The sequence below is a fragment of the Cherax quadricarinatus genome, chromosome 63 (genome assembly GCF_038502225.1).
Source record: "Cherax quadricarinatus isolate ZL_2023a chromosome 63, ASM3850222v1, whole genome shotgun sequence".
NCBI lineage: Eukaryota > Metazoa > Arthropoda > Malacostraca > Decapoda > Parastacidae > Cherax > Cherax quadricarinatus.
In genome coordinates, this window is record NC_091354.1 from 16273525 (window position 1) to 16291287 (window position 17763).

The following is a 17763-nucleotide window of genomic DNA, read 5'->3' on the forward strand; positions in this document are numbered from 1 at the left end:
CTTGCAGGTCTAGTGTTCACATCATGTTTTCATGGGGTCCGGCCACTGTGGCTTCAGACGTACACTTGAACACTTCAGGTTTAGGATACACTCACTGTGCAGTTAAGAACGCAGCGACCAGAATACGGTACAGCATACTAACAGTTAACTTGTTACTTAATTTATGTTTGATTATTGTAATAAAGTTAAATCTGCATTTGACAAGGAACGATCTGTGGTGCTTACGAAATAAATGATAAATAGTGTATGCCTCACTGAAGGGTTATGTTGTTAGTGCAGGAAGATAATGCTTGTCCAGAGACATTAGTAGAACAACAAAAAGGCCGTGACTGAAACAATACACAAATAACACTGGAGAGAGAGAGAGAGTATGACGACGTTTCGGTCCGACGTTGACCATTTACAAGTGACACTGTGACTTGTAAATGGTCAAAGTCGGACCGAAACGTCGTCATAAGCTTCTTTCTCCAATTCAATTCAATTCAGTTCAATTCAAATTTATTCTCTATAATGGTTACAATGTGGGGTTTACAGGTTTTGGGTATTGTGTGGTTTACATGTTATAAAATACTAATTACAGAGGGGGCCACTAGGACACCTAGCATGGCTAGGCATTTCGAGCAGACTTAGATTAATTCTTAACATTAAATCCTTACAGATTATGGTATTAAGGCTAAGTGACTACATCATAATTTGTGAGTTTAGCAACGTGAATGCTTTTGTTTTGGCACAATACAAAGTGCCAATATTGGAGTATCATAGGCAAACTTATGACTAGTTAGGATTTATTATTTTAAGATTAAGATTAGTATTTCTGGATTTATAGTCAGTGGGTGAGTGAGTGTAATTGTGAACCACCAGGTGGTTATCATGTAGTTAGTTGTCGGGGTGGATCAGGGAGATAAGATGTTTTCTAACTGTAGTTTTGAAAGTGATGAATGTGTCTGCAGTTCTAGAGTTTTCAGGTAGGGTGTTCCAGATTTTAGGTCCTTTGAAATACATTGAATTTTTGTAAAGGTTTAGTCGAACACGGGGAATGTCATAGAGATGTTTGTGTCTGGTGTTATGCCTGTGGATCCTGTCACAACTATCAAGAAAGCGTTTTAGGTCAAGGTTAGTATTGGAATTTAAGGTCCTGTAGATATAGATTGCACAGTAATAAGTGTGGATGTTCTGAACAGGGAGTAAGTTTAGATCTATGAAGAGTGGGGGGGTGTGTTGCCAGGGATGGGATTTAGTGATTATTCTTACTGCAGCTTTTTGTTGGGTTATTATTGGCTTTAGGTGTGTTGCTGCAGTTGAACCCCAAGCACAGATAGCATAGGTGAGGTATGGATATATAAGTGAATGGTATAGTGTGAGAAGGGCAGTTTGCGGCACGTAGTATCGTATCTTGGAGAGGATCCTCACCGTTTTGAATACTTTTTTTGTTATGTGTTGGATATGGGTGCTGAAGTTTAGGTTGTTGTCGAGGTATAGGCCAAGGAATTTGCCCTCATTATGTCTGGCAATTAGAGTGTTGTCGATCTTAATGTTAAGTTGCGCAACACCTGCTCTGCTACCAAACATAATGTAGTAGGTTTTGCCAGTATTAAGTGTAAGTTTATTGGCTGTCATCCAAGTCGATATTTTGAGCAGCTCCTCGTTAACAATGGTATTGAGGGTGGCAAGATTAGGGTGGAAGATGACATAAGTCGTGTCGTCAGCAAAGAGAATGGGGTTTCAGGTGTTGGGAAATGTTTGGAAGACCATTGATGTAAATGAGGAAGAGCATGGGTCCAAGGACACTTCCCTGCGGAACTCCAGTATCAAATGGCCGTATTGATGAGGCTGTGTCTTTAATGGTGACATACTGATACCTATTAGAAAGGTAGGATTTAAAATATGCAAGCGCATGGCCTCTTATACCATAGTGGTCAAGTTTGTGGAGTAGGATGCCGTGGTCTAGTGTAAAACGCTTTTCTTAGGTCAGTAAAAATTCCTAGCGGATATTCAATGTGCGGGTTATTTGTGTATTAGTGGAAGTCAATCATATGGTTTGAGCTTATCGAGTTATCCTTGGTTAATATCTACATAATGAACTGTAAAGATCACTGTAAACCTTAAAAGCTGTGGACGAAATATAAAAAAAAAACTAATTTAATGGTGGGTGGTAAAGAGTAGTAAGAATAGTATTTGTTGCTGCAGGTGTGATGTTATTATTGTTGCTTTTGTAGGTGTGATGTTGTTGTTGCAGGTGTAATATTGTTGCTTTTTGTAGTTGTTGCAGGTGTGATATTGTTGCTTTTGTTGGTGTGATGTTCTTGTTGCAGGTGTGATGTTGCTTTTGTAGGTGTGATGTTGTTGCAGGTGTGGTATAGCTGCTGTTACAGGTGTAATATAACTGTTGTTGTTGTTGCAGGTGTGATATAACTGTTGTTGTTGCAGGTGTCATATAACTGTTGTTGTTGCAGGTGTTATATAACTGTTGTTGCAGGTGTGATATAACTGTTGTTGCAGGTGTTATATAACTGTTGTTGCAGGTGTGATATAGCTGTTGTTGCAGATGCGATATAACGGTTGTTGTTGCAGGTGTGATATAACTGTTCTGTTGTTGCAGGTGTGATAATATCACTGTTGGTAGATAAGACACATTGGCAACATCTAGGCAACTTTATTCCGAAACATTTCGCCTACACAGTAGGCTTCTTCAGTCGAGTACAGAAAGTGGGCAGGAGCAGTAGAGATGAGAAGACGATGTAATCAGTCCATCACCCTTGAAGTCGTAGATTTGAGGTTGTCAGTCCCTCAGCCTGGAGAAGTTCTGTTCTAAAGTCTGGAACTAACTGAAGATGAAGCGACAGTGTTGAGACTTAAATACTGTCGGAAGGAGAGGTGCAGAGTAGTAGTAGTAGTGAGAATGTAGCCACTGAGAGGTCACGTCCCTCTCAGATCAAACAATTCTCACTTGAAAAAGTTGTCCAAGGTGTTTTCTCTTCTGTACCAAGATGCCATTGTGTTGCAGTGTCTGGCAGAGTGATTATCAAATGGTATACATACCGACAGGTTGGTAGATAAATGTTGCCTATGTGTCTTATCTACCAACCTGTCGGTATTGTATAACATTTGATAATCAATAGCACTGTTGTTGGTGTGATAACGTTGTTATTGTTGCAGGTGTTATAATATTGTTATTATTGTAGGTAATGTAATATTGTTATTGTTGCAGGTGTTATTATTATAATCAAAACGAAGCATTAAACCTACTAGGACCACACAGCTGCAGTTGTTATAATGTTGTTGTTGATGTTATAATGTTGTTGCAAGTGTTATAATATTGTTGCTGTTGCAGGTGTTATAATATTGTTGTTGCAGGTGTTACAGTATTGTGGTTGTTGCAGGTGTTATGATGTTGCAGGTGTTATATTGTTTCAAGTGTTATAATATTGCTGTTGCAGGTGTTATGATGTTGCAGGTGTTATAATGCTGTTGCAGGTGTTATAACGTTGTTGCCGGTGTTATAATATTGTTGCAGATGTTATATATTGTTGCAGGTGTCATAATCTTGCTGTTGCAGGTATTATAACATTGTTGTTATTGCAGGTGTGATGGTGGGAGAGGATGGCAGAGGGGCACGCTGAGGACGCACCACTACTAGGTGGCAGCGACTCCCTCTCTCCAGCTGATTGTTCCCCTGACCGCCAGCCTGGCGTGGGCGGCTCGCCCACCGTGTGGCCAGCGCCCACCTCAACACACATTGCTGTGTCTGAGGTGCCACAGCCGTGGCCCCCGGACGTCCAGGTGCCACATGCGTGGCCGCCGGACGCGTGGATGCGGGGTCCGCCGCATCGTGACACGCTACACGTGCCAGACCAGGGAGACAGTCCCAAGCTGGTACGGTCACAGTCCAGTATGGACAGCGGGTGTGAGTGTGACGGCGGTGACGGTGACGCTGGCGGTCCACACGACGCTGCCACACACCAAGCCGCAGCCGACGCCCGCCACCAGCCACCAGGTGATGCCAATCCTACCGCAGGCTTTTCACCCCTCTCGCCGTCGCAGCCGGGGGGCTCTGGCCCACCTACGCCCGGACCCAGCACCCAGGTAGTGGTACTGGTGACGCCCACCGCTCACAACACCTACGCCCACGTCCCCGACATAGAGATGGGCCGCGGTGGGTGTGGCAACAACCAAAGCTGTGTCTGTGATATCGGTGTGGGCGCTGCAGAAGGTAGCCGCTACGAGCGAGCCCATACCGACCCTCATACCAAAGTTACCTTCATGCTGGAAGAAGACGACGATGATGACGAGTATGAACAAGACGGGTGAGTACCTGACCAGGAGTGTGACGGGTGGGTACCTGACCAGGAGTGTGACGGGTGAGTACCTGACCAGGAGTGTGACGGGTGGGTACCTGACCAGGAGTGTGACGGGTGAGTACCTGACCAGGAGTGTGACGGGTGGGTACCTGACCAGGAGTGTGACGGGTGAGTACCTGACCAGGAGTGTGACGGGTGGGTACCTGACCAGGAGTGTGACGGGTGAGTACCTGACCAGGAGTGTGACGGGTGGGTACCTGACCAGGAGTGTGACGGGTGAGTACCTGACCAGGAGTGTGACGGGTGGGTAACTGACCAGGAGTGTGACGGGTGGGTACCTGACCAGGAGTGTGACGGGTGGGTACCTGACCAGGAGTGTAACGGGTGAGTACCTGACCAGGAGTGTGACGGGTGAGTACCTGACCAGGAGTGTGACGGGTGAGTACCTGACCAGGAGTGTGACGGGTGAGTACCTGACCAGGAGTGTGACGGGTGAGTACCTGACCAGGAGTGTGACGGGTGAGTACCTGACCAGGAGTGTGACGGGTGAGTACCTGACCAGGAGTGTGACGGGTGAGTACCTGACCAGGAGTGTGACGGGTGAGTACCTGACCAGGAGTGTGACGGGTGGGTACCTGACCAGGAGTGTGACGGGTAAGTATCTGACCAGGAGTGTGATGGGTGAGTACGTGACCAGGAGTGTGACGAGTGAGTACCTGACCAGGAGTGTGACGGGTGAGTACCTGACCAGGAGTGTGACGGGTGAGTACCTGACCAGGAGTGTGACGGGTGAGTACCTGACCAGGAGTGTGACGGGTGGGTACCTGACCAGGAGTGTGACGGGTAAGTACCTGACCAGGAGTGTGATGGGTGAGTACGTGACCAGGAGTGTGACGAGTGAGTACCTGACCAGGAGTGTGATGGGTGAGTACCTGACCAGGAGTGTGACGGGTGAGTACCTGACCAGGAGTGTGACGGGTGAGTACCTGACCAGGAGTGTGACGGGTGGGTACCTGACCAGGAGTGTGACGGGTGAGTACCTGACCAGGAGTGTGATGGGTGAGTACCTGACCAGGAGTGTGACGGGTGAGTACCTGACCAGGAGTGTGACGGGTGAGTACCTGACCAGGAGTGTGACGGGTGGGTACCTGACCTGGAGTGTGACGGGTGAGTACCTGACCTGGAGTGTGACGGGTAAGTACCTGACCAGGAGTGTGACGGGTGAGTACCTGACCAGGAGTGTGACGGGTGAGTACCTGACCAGGAGTGTGACGGGTGAGTACCTGACCAGGAGTGTGACGGGTGAGTACCTGACCAGGAGTGTGACGGGTGAGTACCTGACCAGGAGTGTGACGGGTGGGTACCTGACCAGGAGTGTGACGGGTGAGTACCTGACCAGGAGTGTGACGGGTGAGTACCTGACCAGGAGTGTGACGGGTGAGTACCTGACCAGGAGTGTGACGGGTGAGTACCTGACCAGGAGTGTGACGGGTGAGTACCTGACCAGGAGTGTGACGGGTGAGTACCTGACCAGGAGTGTGACGGGTGAGTACCTGACCAGGAGTGTGACGGGTGGGTACCTGACCAGGAGTGTGACGGGTGAGTACCTGACCAGGAGTGTGACGGGTGAGTACCTGACCAGGAGTGTGACGGGTGAGTACCTGACCAGGAGTGTGACGGGTGAGTACCTGACCAGGAGTGTGACGGGTGAGTACCTGACCAGGAGTGTGACGGGTGAGTACCTGACCAGGAGTGTGACGGGTGGGTACCTGACCAGGAGTGTGACGGGTGAGTACCTGACCAGGAGTGTGACGGGTGGGTACCTGACCAGGAGTGTGACGGGTGAGTACCTGACCAGGAGTGTGACGGGTGAGTACCTGACCAGGAGTGTGACGGGTGAGTACCTGACCAGGAGTGTGACGGGTGAGTACCTGACCAGGAGTGTGACGGGTGAGTACCTGACCAGGAGTGTGACGGGTGAGTACCTGACCAGGAGTGTGACGGGTGAGTACCTGACCAGGAGTGTGACGGGTGAGTACCTGACCAGGACGGGTGAGTGACCAGGAGTGTGACGGGTGAGTACCTGACCAGGAGTGTGACGGGTGAGTACCTGACCAGGAGTGTGACGGGTGGGTACCTGACCAGGAGTGTGACGGGTGAGTACCTGACCAGGAGTGTGACGGGTGGGTACCTGACCAGGAGTGTGCCTGTACTCTCAATATTACTTTGACATGGTTACTTTGATGGCTGAAATTTAGTGTGTGTGTGTACTCACCTATTTGTACTCACCTATTTGTGGTTGCAGGGGTCGATTCATAGCTCCTGGCCCCGCCTCTTCACTGATTGCTACTAGGTCCTCTCTCTCCCTGCCCCATGAGCTTTATCATACCTCGCCTTAAATATATGTATGGTTCCCGCCTCCACTACTTCACTTTCTAGGCTATTCCATGGCTTGACTATTCTATGACTGAAGAAATACTTCCTAACATCCTTTTGATTCATCTGAGTCTTCAACTTCCAATTGTGTGTGTGTGGGGGGGTACTTATGTGTGCGCGCACGCTCTTGTGTGTGTGGGGTACTCATGTGTGTGTGGGGGGCACTCGTGTGTGTGTGGGGGTACTCATGTGTGTGTGTGGGGGGTACTCATATGTGTGTGAGGGGGTACTCATGTGTGTGTGTGGGGTGCTCATGTGTGTGTGTGGGGGTACTCGTGTGTGTGTGGGGGTACTCATGTGTGTGTGTGGGGGTACTCGTGTGTGTGTGGGGTACTCATGTGTGTGTGTGGGGTAGTACTCGTGTGTGTGTGGGGGGGTACTCGTGTGTGTGTGGGGTAGTACTCATGTGTGTGTGTAGGGGTACTCATGTGTGTGTGTGTGGGAGGTACTCGTGTGTGTGTGGGGTAGTACTCGTGTGTGTGTGTGGGGGGGGGGTACTCGTGTGTGTGTGTGGGGTAGTACTCATGTGTGTGTGTGGGGGTACTCATGTATGTGTGTGGGAGGTACTCGTGTGTGTGTGGGGGGTACTTTTGTGCGTGGGGGGTACTCGTGTGTGTGCGGGGGGGTTAATCATGTGTGTGTGTGGGGGTACTCATGTATGTGTGTGGGAGGTACTCGTGTGTGTGTGGAGGGTACTGTGTGTGTGGGGGTACTCATGTGTGTGTGTATGTGTGGGGGTACTCGGGTACTCATGTTTGTGTGTGTGTACTCGTGTGTGTGTGTGGGGGTACTCGTGTGTGTGTGGGGGTACTCATGTGTGTGTGGGGGGTACTCATATGTGTGTGTGGGGGGTACTCATGTGTGTGTGGGGGTACTCGTGTGTGTGTGGGGGTACTCATGTGTGTGTGGGGGTGCTCGTGTGTGTGGAGGGTACTGTGTGTGTGGGGGTACTCATGTGTGTGTGGGGGTACTCATGTGTGTTTGTGGGGGTACTCATGTGTGTGTGGGGGTACTCATGTGTGTGGGGGGTACTCATGTGTGTGTGGGGGTACTCGTGTGTGTGGGGGGTACTCATGTGTGTGTGGCGGGGGTACTCGTGTGTGTGGGGGGGTACTCATGTGTGTGGGGGGTACTCATGTGTGTGTTGGGGGACTCGTGTGTGGGGGGTACTCGTGTGTGGGGTAGTACTCATGTGTGTGGGGGGTACTCATGTGTGTGGGGGGGTACTCGTGTGTGTGTGGGGTAGTACTCATGTGTGTGTGGGGGGATACTCATGTGTGTGTGTGGGGGTACTCATGTGTGTGTGGGGGTGCTCGTGTGTGTGGAGGGTACTGTGTGTGTGGGGGTACTCATGTGTGTGTGGGGGTACTCATGTGTGTTTGTGGGGGTACTCATGTGTGTGTGGGGGTACTCATGTGTGTGGGGGTACTCATGTGTGTGTGGGGGTACTCGTGTGTGTGGGGGGTACTCATGTGTGTGTGGGGGGGTACTCGTGTGTGTGGGGGTACTCGTGTGTGTGTGGGGGTACTCATGTGTGTGTTGGGGGACTCGTGTGTGTGGGGGTACTCGTGTGTGGGGGTGCTCATGTGTGTGTGGGGGGCACTCATGTGTGTGTGTGGGGGTACTCATTTTGTGTGTGGGGGGTACTCATGTGTGTGTGGGGGGATACTCATGTGTGTGTGGGGTACTCGTGTGTGTGTGGGGGTACTCGTGTGTGTGTGGGGTAGTACTCATGTGTGTGTGGGGGTACTCGTGTGTGTGTGTGTGGGGTAGTACTCATGTGTGTGGGGGGTACTCATGTGTGTGTGGGGGGGTACTCGTGTGTGTGTGGGGTAGTACTCATGTGTGTGTGGGGGGATACTCATGTGTGTGTGGGGGGGTACTCATGTGTGTGTGTGGGGAGTAATCATGTGTGTGTGGGGGTACTCGTGTGTGTGTGGGGGAGTACTCGTGTGTGTGTGGGGTAGTACTCATGTGTGTGTGTGGGGGGTACTCATGTGTGTGTGTGTGGGGAGTACTCATGTGTGTGTGGGGGTACTCATGTGTGTGTGTGTGGGGTAGTACTCATGTGTGTGTGTGTGGGGTAGTACTCATGTGTGTGTGGGGGGTACTCATGTGTGTGGGGGTGCTCATGTGTGTGTGTGTGGGGTAGTACTCGTGTGTGTGGGGGGGGTACTCATGTGTGTGGGGGTGCTCATGTGTGTGTGTGGGGGGGTACTCATGTGTGTGTGTGGGGAGTACTCATGTGTGTGTGGGGGTACTCATGTGTGTGTGTGTGGGGTAGTACTCATGTGTGTGTGTGTGTGGGGTAGTACTCATGTGTGTGTGGGGGGTACTCATGTGTGTGGGGGTGCTCATGTGTGTGTGTGTGGGGTAGTACTCATGTGTGTGTGTGTGTGGGGTAGTACTCATGTGTGTGTGGGGGGGGGTACTCATGTGTGTGTGGGGTAGTACTCATGTGTGTGTGGGGTAGTACTCATGTGTGTGTGGGGGGGTACTCATGTGTGTGTGGGGGGTACTCATGTGTGTGTGTGTGTGGGGTAGTACTCATGTGTGTGTGGGGGGGGGTACTCATGTGTGTGTGGGGTAGTACTCATGTGTGTGTGTGGGGGGTACTCATGTGTGTGGCAGGTGTGGTCGCTAGTATGGAATCATTTACTTCACAAACTGCTGAATGACCTTTGGGTCTGACTGCTGTGTAATTTTTGAAAGTTTTCCCTCCCCCGTACTCCTGACACCTCTCAGTCTTGATGGGTCAGGTCAGGTCATAGGCTGATTGCCAAGTGTGACCTCACACAGTAATGACTTTGAGCAGTGCTGTCTCAGGCAGAGGGAAGGGAGGAGGAATGAGAAGAAATCATTGCCTAGCTTTTTTACCACGAGGCCTGGTTATGGACCGGGCTGCGGGGGCGTTGACCCTCGGAACACTCTCCAGGTACAATCTCTCACATTAGTTTTACGTTCTAATGAATGATTCGAATTTGTTTTATACTCCATTCCAGTCTTTATTTCCTCAGTCTTTCATTAACGCAGCAGCTGAACCTTACCCTCGTTAAACATCACGTTGTCAGCGACCCACTACAAGACTTTGTTTATATCAGCTAGGAAGTTGCTGTGTCCTCATTATACCTTTGATATACAACTTTGAAGAGTTTCCAGAGTTTAACTACTCTCTGGTGCTTGCCTGATCAGCCAGGCTGTTGCTGCTGGAGGTCCGCTGCCCCACATATCCATCACAGCCTGGATAATCTGGTACCTGGTGAAGATACTTGCCCAGTTTCCTCTTGAAGGCTTCTACACTTGTCCCAGCAGTGTTTCTGATATCTTCTGGTAAGATGTTGAATAGTCTGGGACCCCGGATGTTGATACAGTGTTCCCTTATTGTCCCCACCGCACCCCTGCTCCTCACTGGGTTCATTTTACACTTCCATATCTCTCACTCCAGTATGTTGTTATGGCAGTGTGCAGATTTAAGACTACTCACTCGAGTACTTTCCAGGTGTATATTATCATGTATATCTCTCTCCTCCGCTCCAATGAGTATATGTTCGAGACTTGAAGGCGTTCCCAGTAATTTAGGTGCTTTACTGGCTCAGTGTGATCCGTAAACGGTCTCTGTATTCGTTCCAGCCCTGATATTTTTCCTACTTTGAATGGGGCCGTCAGCACTGATCAGTATTCTAAGTTAGGGAGCACTAGTGATTTGAAGAGTGTCACCATCGGCATTATTTTCCTTGTTTTGAAAATTCTCAATACCCACCCCCTCATCTTCCTGGCTGTCGTGATCTGTCTTATGTTCCTTAAAAGAAAGGTCAGCTGACATAATTATTCCCAGGTCTTTTACGTGTTCCTTTCGTTCTCTTTGGTGACGCTCTTGAGTTTTGTATATAGTGTTCCTTTTGAGTTCTTCATTCTTTCCATACCTAAGCAGCTGGAACTAATCACCATTGAACGTCATGTTCTCCACTGCCCACTGGAAAACCCTGTTTATGTCTTCCTGTAATTTTTCAGTGTCCTCTGCCGTAGTGACTTTCATGCTTATTTTAGTGTCATCTGCAAATGATGATACAAAAGTGTGACCGGTGTTTTGATCTATGTTATAAGGATGAGAAACAACAGAGGTTCCAGGACTGTGCCTTGGAGCACTGAGCTCTTGAACTCGCTGATGCTGGATCTTGCTCTGTTTACTACTATATGTTGTGTTCTGTGTGATAGGAAACCGAAAATCCATCTGCCTACCTTCCCGTAATACCTATGCCCCCTCATTTTGTGCGCTGTCACTCCATGATCACATTTGTCAATCGCCTGTGCAAAATCTTCGTAAATCACATCTGCGTTTTGGTCGTCTTCCAGTGCCTCAGTAATTCTGTCATAATGGTTCAGCAGCTGTGACAGACATGATCGTCCTGCTCTAAAACCATGCTGGTTCGGGTTATGTTGGTTGTGCTGGTCCATGAAATTTGTAATCTGCCGTCTCATCACTCTTTCAAAGATTTTTATGATGTGAGAAGTTAGGGCTACTGGTCTGCAATTTTTAGCTAGTGCTCTACTGCCTCCCTTATGCAAAGGAGCTATGTCTGCACTCTTTAAGGCCTCCGGTATTTCACCTAGATCTAAGCTCTTTCTCCAAAGAATACTGAAGGCTCGTGCAAAGGATAATACAGTGCTGTGATTTATGCCTTTGTGTTGGATATGAGAATGAGAAAGAGAACAAGGGAAGGTACTGCATCTTTGGGGGGAGCGCCTTTCACTATGGCAGCTTCCAGCTTAATTTTCTTCAATATTACACATTGGGTTCTGTTAGGATGTTAAATGTCCATCTGTCCACTTTTCCAGTTATTCTTTTTGATAAGTTTTGTGCACTGTTGCATCATGATTACACTTATCAAAGGCTTTGGCAAAGTTTGTATATTCTGTTTCTGTATTTTGTCTGTCTACCAGTGTATCCAGACCATCTCATAATAGTCCATTAGTAGCGAGAGGCAGGAGCGACCTGCAGTAGATCCATGCTACCTTGAGTTTTGCAAATTTTGAGAGTCCATGTGGTTTGTGATCTTGCTTCTTAAAACTCATTTTTTTTTTAAGAATGTAGGATATCAGTGCTATCGGTGTATAGTTCTTCCCTATTGTTTTGCTGCCACCTTTGTGGAATGGGGCTGTACCCGTTCTTTTTAACAACTGTTGGATGGACTCGTCCCCCATGTCTAGGATCCCTCTCCATAGCATAATTAAGGTCGTGACATGGGGCTTCTTGCATTTCTCGATGAGCATAGAGTTCCATGAATCTGGACCTAGGGCAGAGAGCATGTACATGCTGTCTTGGCTTTTTCAGAATCAAATGGGGTTAGGGTTATGTCGGAAATTGTGATGTTGACAAAGTTTAGTTTCGTTCATTAAAAAAATTAATTTTAATTGTTAATCTTTAGTCTGATTAATAGTTCACTGAACACACAGTCATAATGAGTCTTCAGTATTTTATTTATTTCTTTGCTGTCATCAGTGTAAGTTTCATTTTTCTTGAGCAAGGACCCGATATTGGATGTGATTTTTACCCTGGATTTTGCTTATGGGAAGAAGTATTTTGGATTTTTGTCATTTTCATTAATTACTTTTAGCTCCCTCTGTCTTTCTTGGACTTTGTATGATTCCTTCAGTTTATGTTCATTATCTTGTTTCCATAGTCAGTATTTCCTTATATACGTCAGTCTAGCATCCTTGAGAAATTTTGTTATTGTCCTCGCCTCTCTAGCTCACATCTTCCCTTGTTTTACCTTAGTGGTATGTGCCGTGAGTATGCTTCCGGTGCCAGAGTTAATCATCTCTAGACACTGCTTTGGATCCATGTTATTGAAAAGAACTTTCCCAGCATGTTTCACTTAAGACATGATTTATTTAATTCCAGTTGATGTTATTGTTGCTGAAGTCGAATTGGTGAAAACACCCTTATGATTATTTGCGTTTTACTGCTCAGGATTCGTGTACATGAAGGTCTGAACATCGACTAGGTTGTGGTCTGAGTTTGTCATCTACACTGTTATATTCCGTACCAGTTCATCATTGTTCATGAATGTAAGGTGAGGAAAAGTGGGGGAAGGGGTGCCAATAAACGGCATTAATTTCTGTGGCTCTGATGAGCCAGCCATTGACTTATGTTTCCAGTCCAAAATGGCTCCCAAGTGGTAATACAGTCGTAGCATTTTTTGCCTTTTTTAATATTTTTTTTTCTTGTCACTTAAAATTTTCTGGTGTCTTTATGTTTGTAACTGCCGCGTTCAATGTGCCCTTCACGAGGCTTAACTCACCTCGTTCCTTTAATGTGGATTGCTGGATAATTTTTCTTATAGCATGTTTTTATTTACTGAACTGTAACACAGTTTTGAGCGGATGGAAGAGTTTGCAGAAGACATCTGTCTCAATTGTTGAGGCGGCGAAAGTCAGCTACCCACTCCTTGGACAACGTTCTTTCACTTAACGCCACCAGAGAGAGCTGATTTGGTCGCCCTTCCTATTGTTCCATACACTCCAGTTCAACTGTCGGGGCCTCCGCCATCATTTAGATCTGCGGCTACTGTTCCAGCTCCTTGTACATATTCTCTTTTTCTGTCTACAAGAATACTTGCGCTTCTTTATGGACCCTTTTTTTGCCTTTGAAAATTTGCAGACAGAGCTTATAATGAAGCATTACTCATCCTGTGACTGAACATACCATCATAATGACAGTACATGTCAGCCAAAACTGTTGACAGAGCCATTGATAACATCAGCTCCAAACTAGGCTAATGCTGCTGTCACATAAGTGTTATTACCTTAATATATTACTTTTAATTGCAGCGAATCCTGAATTTATTTGTAAAATGTTGCGAACCGTAGTTACATGTTTACGTTGTTCATAAATGTTTCTGGTATTCTTTAATTCTACATTATGCCACATTCTGAGATACAGTGCCAGAGTGTTTATCCTTCTCTCCGCACGCACTGTCTTGTGTTTCCACTCGGACTTGCTGCGCCAACTTGGAACTTATTCATACACAGGTAACCTCAACAATCCTCGCTACTAACATTCTCTAATTTTTATTTCCGTCTTTCTTACCACAAACATGTTTTTTCTAACTCTCCCCTGTTGTAGTGCTGTACAGAGTCACTGTTTACACTAACGTACTTTTTTCATACTCTGGACTTTTAATATGCATTTCCTTGTATTATGCCAATGATTCTAACATTATTGTTTGAGTATTTTATGTTCTTGCCAGTTCATCATCCTTTTCTAATATTATTACATTATGTATTTTGTTGGCATTTTTTTCTGGTGTTTAAACAAACATGACATCCGAAAACACAAATGAATCTATTTGTTTACAAAGTCAGTGGCTAATTTGAGGGGCAACTAATTCAGCCTTAGTTACTTACGATCAATCTTGACCGCCAGTGTGCAACTCTTACTGGATAGCTGACACACTTTTGACTTGTAACTACAGTAAGTGCTCATCCAGCAACACCACTTCCAGTGATCCATCATGAATATGTGGTGGAGACCTCGTCAGAGTCAATGTTGATACTACCTAGCTGTTTACTTAGTATACGAGCTTCTCATATTGGCTTTATCCACCTTTACAACGGTGGCACTTATTTACTTCACAAAAAATCTAAGTCTCTACAGAAGAGAGACGTCATCCTAACGTTGCTCCACCAAGTGAATTGTTCCACCCACGGTATTGTGACTTATTATTCTATCTTCATTCATACCCACAAGAGTTGGTGTTCGTGAGGGGCTCGTCATCTAAGGGATTGTACTTATGCTCCAATTCCTTGAATCGAGACTGAAGGCCTTCCATTTTCTCAGTCTCTGTATGACCCCCTGCAGGTTTAGCGTTTCCCTACCCCCCTCCTTTGATATACCTTTGAAGTTTGGGGAGTCTCTCTACTCCCGGAGCCTGGCCATGAGCCAGGCTCGTCTGGTGCTAGTCTGGTCAACCAGGTTTCTCCTGCTGGAGGCCCGCTGGCCCACATATCCATCACAGCCTGGTTGATCTGGCACCTGGTGAAGATATTTGTCCAGCTTCCTCTTGAAGACTTCTACAAGTCTGCTCTTCACTAGGTGCACTTTAAATATTAGGAACATTGTAGATAAATGTTCAGAGAACCGACAAGTTGAAAAATTAGATACATGTTCATCACTTTCATATCTCTATTGAGGAAACGTTTTGTCACACAGTGGTTTTATCAGTCCTATACAAAGAAGAATGGTGAAGATCAGAAGGAGTTTGAAGTAATCAGTCCCTCAGCTTGGAGTCGATGTAATCAGTCCATCAGTCTTTTCAAGACTGATGGACTGATTACAGTATATCATTAAGAACATTGTCTACTATAGTCCTTGTCAGTTTCTTGGGACAGTTCTTAACTAGCGCACTCTTGTAGTAGATGGACGGGAAATTCAGCTCCATTCTTATGTTGCAAACTTTGGCATTCCCAGAGCAAGTGAGAAATATTCTCGTAGCGTGATTCTGTACCTGCCCCAGTGTCATTCTTCTTTGTTTTACTGAGTCAAGAGTAGAGTATCAGCGTAGTTTGTAACTACTGATGGTCTACATGTACAGTAACAGCGCAGTTTATAACCATCGAAGTGGCTAGTTTATTGTGCACCCCATATCCATCCTGTGGACGGTAGCGCAAGAGCATATGGACACAAAAGGCCTAGGAACTAGGCTCCAAAAAGGGTTATCAGGAGTGCATTTGGATTTATATATACAGTTCACCTCCTATGGGCTCCTTGGCGTGGTGAAGAGGTTCTTGGTCTGAGGAATTAGACCTTTTGGTCTCCTCAGACCGAACCTAATTACCCCCCTCAATCTCCCTTCCCTATCCCATCTTCCCCATCCTTCATTTTTTCCCTTTCCTCCTCGTCCCCATCCCTCCCTTATTCCCTTCCTATTTTTAGCCGTTGGGATTCTTCCCACGGGCACTCTAGTTCCTAGGTAGGGTTAAGGGTACCGAGGTTCATCCCACTCCGTTGAGGCCTTTGGCGGTAGTGTAGTTTGCTGTGGAATCTGGAGTACCTGGAGGTGTCTCAATCCCTCTCCGGTCTCCAGGGGGGTGTCTTTCGGATGACGGGTGTATCTCTGGAGGCTGCCTGTCGGATTCCAGGGGATGGTGGCCGAAGGAGGTATGCTTTGTGGCGGGTGTCCGGCCGCCCTCTCTTTTGTCCACCGAGGTAGATGTGAGGTTGCTATCCCAGATTGCTGGCTTACTTGCATGAAGGGTAGGGTATGGCACAGGTTCCATGCTGTTCTAGACTAACCTTTAAGAAACAAGAAATGACAATTCTTTTATGGGAGGAAACGAGGAATCACAAAACTTTTCAAAGGTTCCTGACTTTCTCAGGAACTGCCTGGAATCTCGCAGCCGGGGCTGGGACCAGGCTGCTGGTGCTAGCCTAGCATGATGTCCATCATAAGCACTACACCCCGGCTGATCAGGGGCTGACTTGAGAAACTTGCCCAGTTCTTTCCAGAAAAAAGCCAGAGGTCTGCTAGTAAACCCCTTATGTATGAAGGGAAGACATTGAAAAATTTCGAACCCTGCTTTTCATTAGGGGTACATTACGCTGTTTGCCAAGACTTACTTTTATGGGGAAATGATTTGTGTGTGTGCAGATTTAGAACCTTCACTTTTTACCTTGTCGAGTTTCGATAGTTTTTTCTGTGAGCCAAGCTGACCCTTGTCGGTTTAGCGCTTTTTCTGATTAATAATAATTGAGCCAACTTGTCTACTACTTGCTTGGACAACTAATTTGTTCCTGCTAGTAGCTTGCTATCCCACATGCCGTCACGGCCTAGCTGATCTGGCACCTGGTGAAAATACTTGTCCAGTTTTCTCTTGAAGACTTCTCCATTTGTCCCAGCCGTGTTTCTAATATCTTGTGGTAACACGTTGATTATTCTGGGACCACGGATATTGATACATTGTCCTCTTATTGGTCCCATGGCTCCTCTGCTTTTCACTGGGTTTATTTTACAGTTCCTCGCATATGTCTTACTCCAGTATGTTATGACAATGTGCAGATTTGGGATTAGGCCCTCAAATACTTTCCACGTATATATTATGATGCATCTCTGTTTGTTAGGACTTTGAGGCTTTTCCAGTAATTTAAATGTTTATTGGATCTGTGCTGGCGATAAATGAGCTCTGTATATGTTCCAATTCTAATATCTCTGCTGCCCTGAACGGGGCCGTCAACACTAAGCAATACTCTAAATGAGATAGCACAAATAATTTGAATAATGTCATCATTCGCACTGCCGGGTCGCCATATAGCCAAGACCCGGGCCACGATTTCGCCGGTGAACCACAAATTATCATCATTGACACTATTTCCCCTGTTTTTAAAATTTTCAAAATCCAACCCGTCATTTACAATATTTTCCTGGTTGTCATAATATATGCCTTATTTTGTTCTCTGAAAGAAAAGTTAGCCGGCATAATTACTCCCAGGTATTTCACGTGTTCTTTCTTTTTATTTGATGATCCTCTTGGATTTCGTACACAGTTTTCATTTTGCGTTCTTCATTCTTTCTATATTTAAGCAACTGGAATTCATCGCGTTTTGAACGTCGTATTGTTTTCCACTACCCACTGGCAAACCCTGCTTATATCTTTCGTGTCTTCTACCGAGGTGATTTTCATTCTTATTTTGGTATCCACAAATGATATAAAGCTATGGTGAGTGTTCTTATCTATGACTGCTATTATGATAAGAGACAGAAGAGGCGCCAGGACTGCCTTGGGGTGTTGAGCTTTTTACCTTGCTAATTCTAGGTTTTTTCTTGGTTTACTACTACTATTTGCGTTCTTTCTGTCAGGAAGTTGAAAATCCATCGGCCTACCTTCCCCGTTATGCCCATGGCCCTCATGCTGTATGGTCACCCCATGATTGTATTGATCAAACGCCTTTGCAAAATCCGTTTTTTACTACATCTGCATTTTGGTTTTCTTCGCCTCCTAAGTGTCTCATTATGGTTTAGCACCTGAGACA

At 46.6% G+C, this 17763-nt stretch overlaps 1 protein-coding gene across 1 annotated transcript in view; it reads left to right on the forward strand.

Annotated features, from left to right (window-relative positions):
* Window positions 1-17763, forward strand: part of LOC128698156 (uncharacterized) — a 542913-nt gene that overhangs the window by 471979 nt on the left and 53171 nt on the right. Inside the window, exon 2 of the mRNA XM_070098656.1 lies at window positions 3583-4304. Within this exon, the coding sequence (XP_069954757.1) occupies window positions 3601-4304 (704 nt within the window). The 5' untranslated portion in view covers window positions 3583-3600. The remainder of the gene's footprint in view (window positions 1-3582; window positions 4305-17763) is intronic.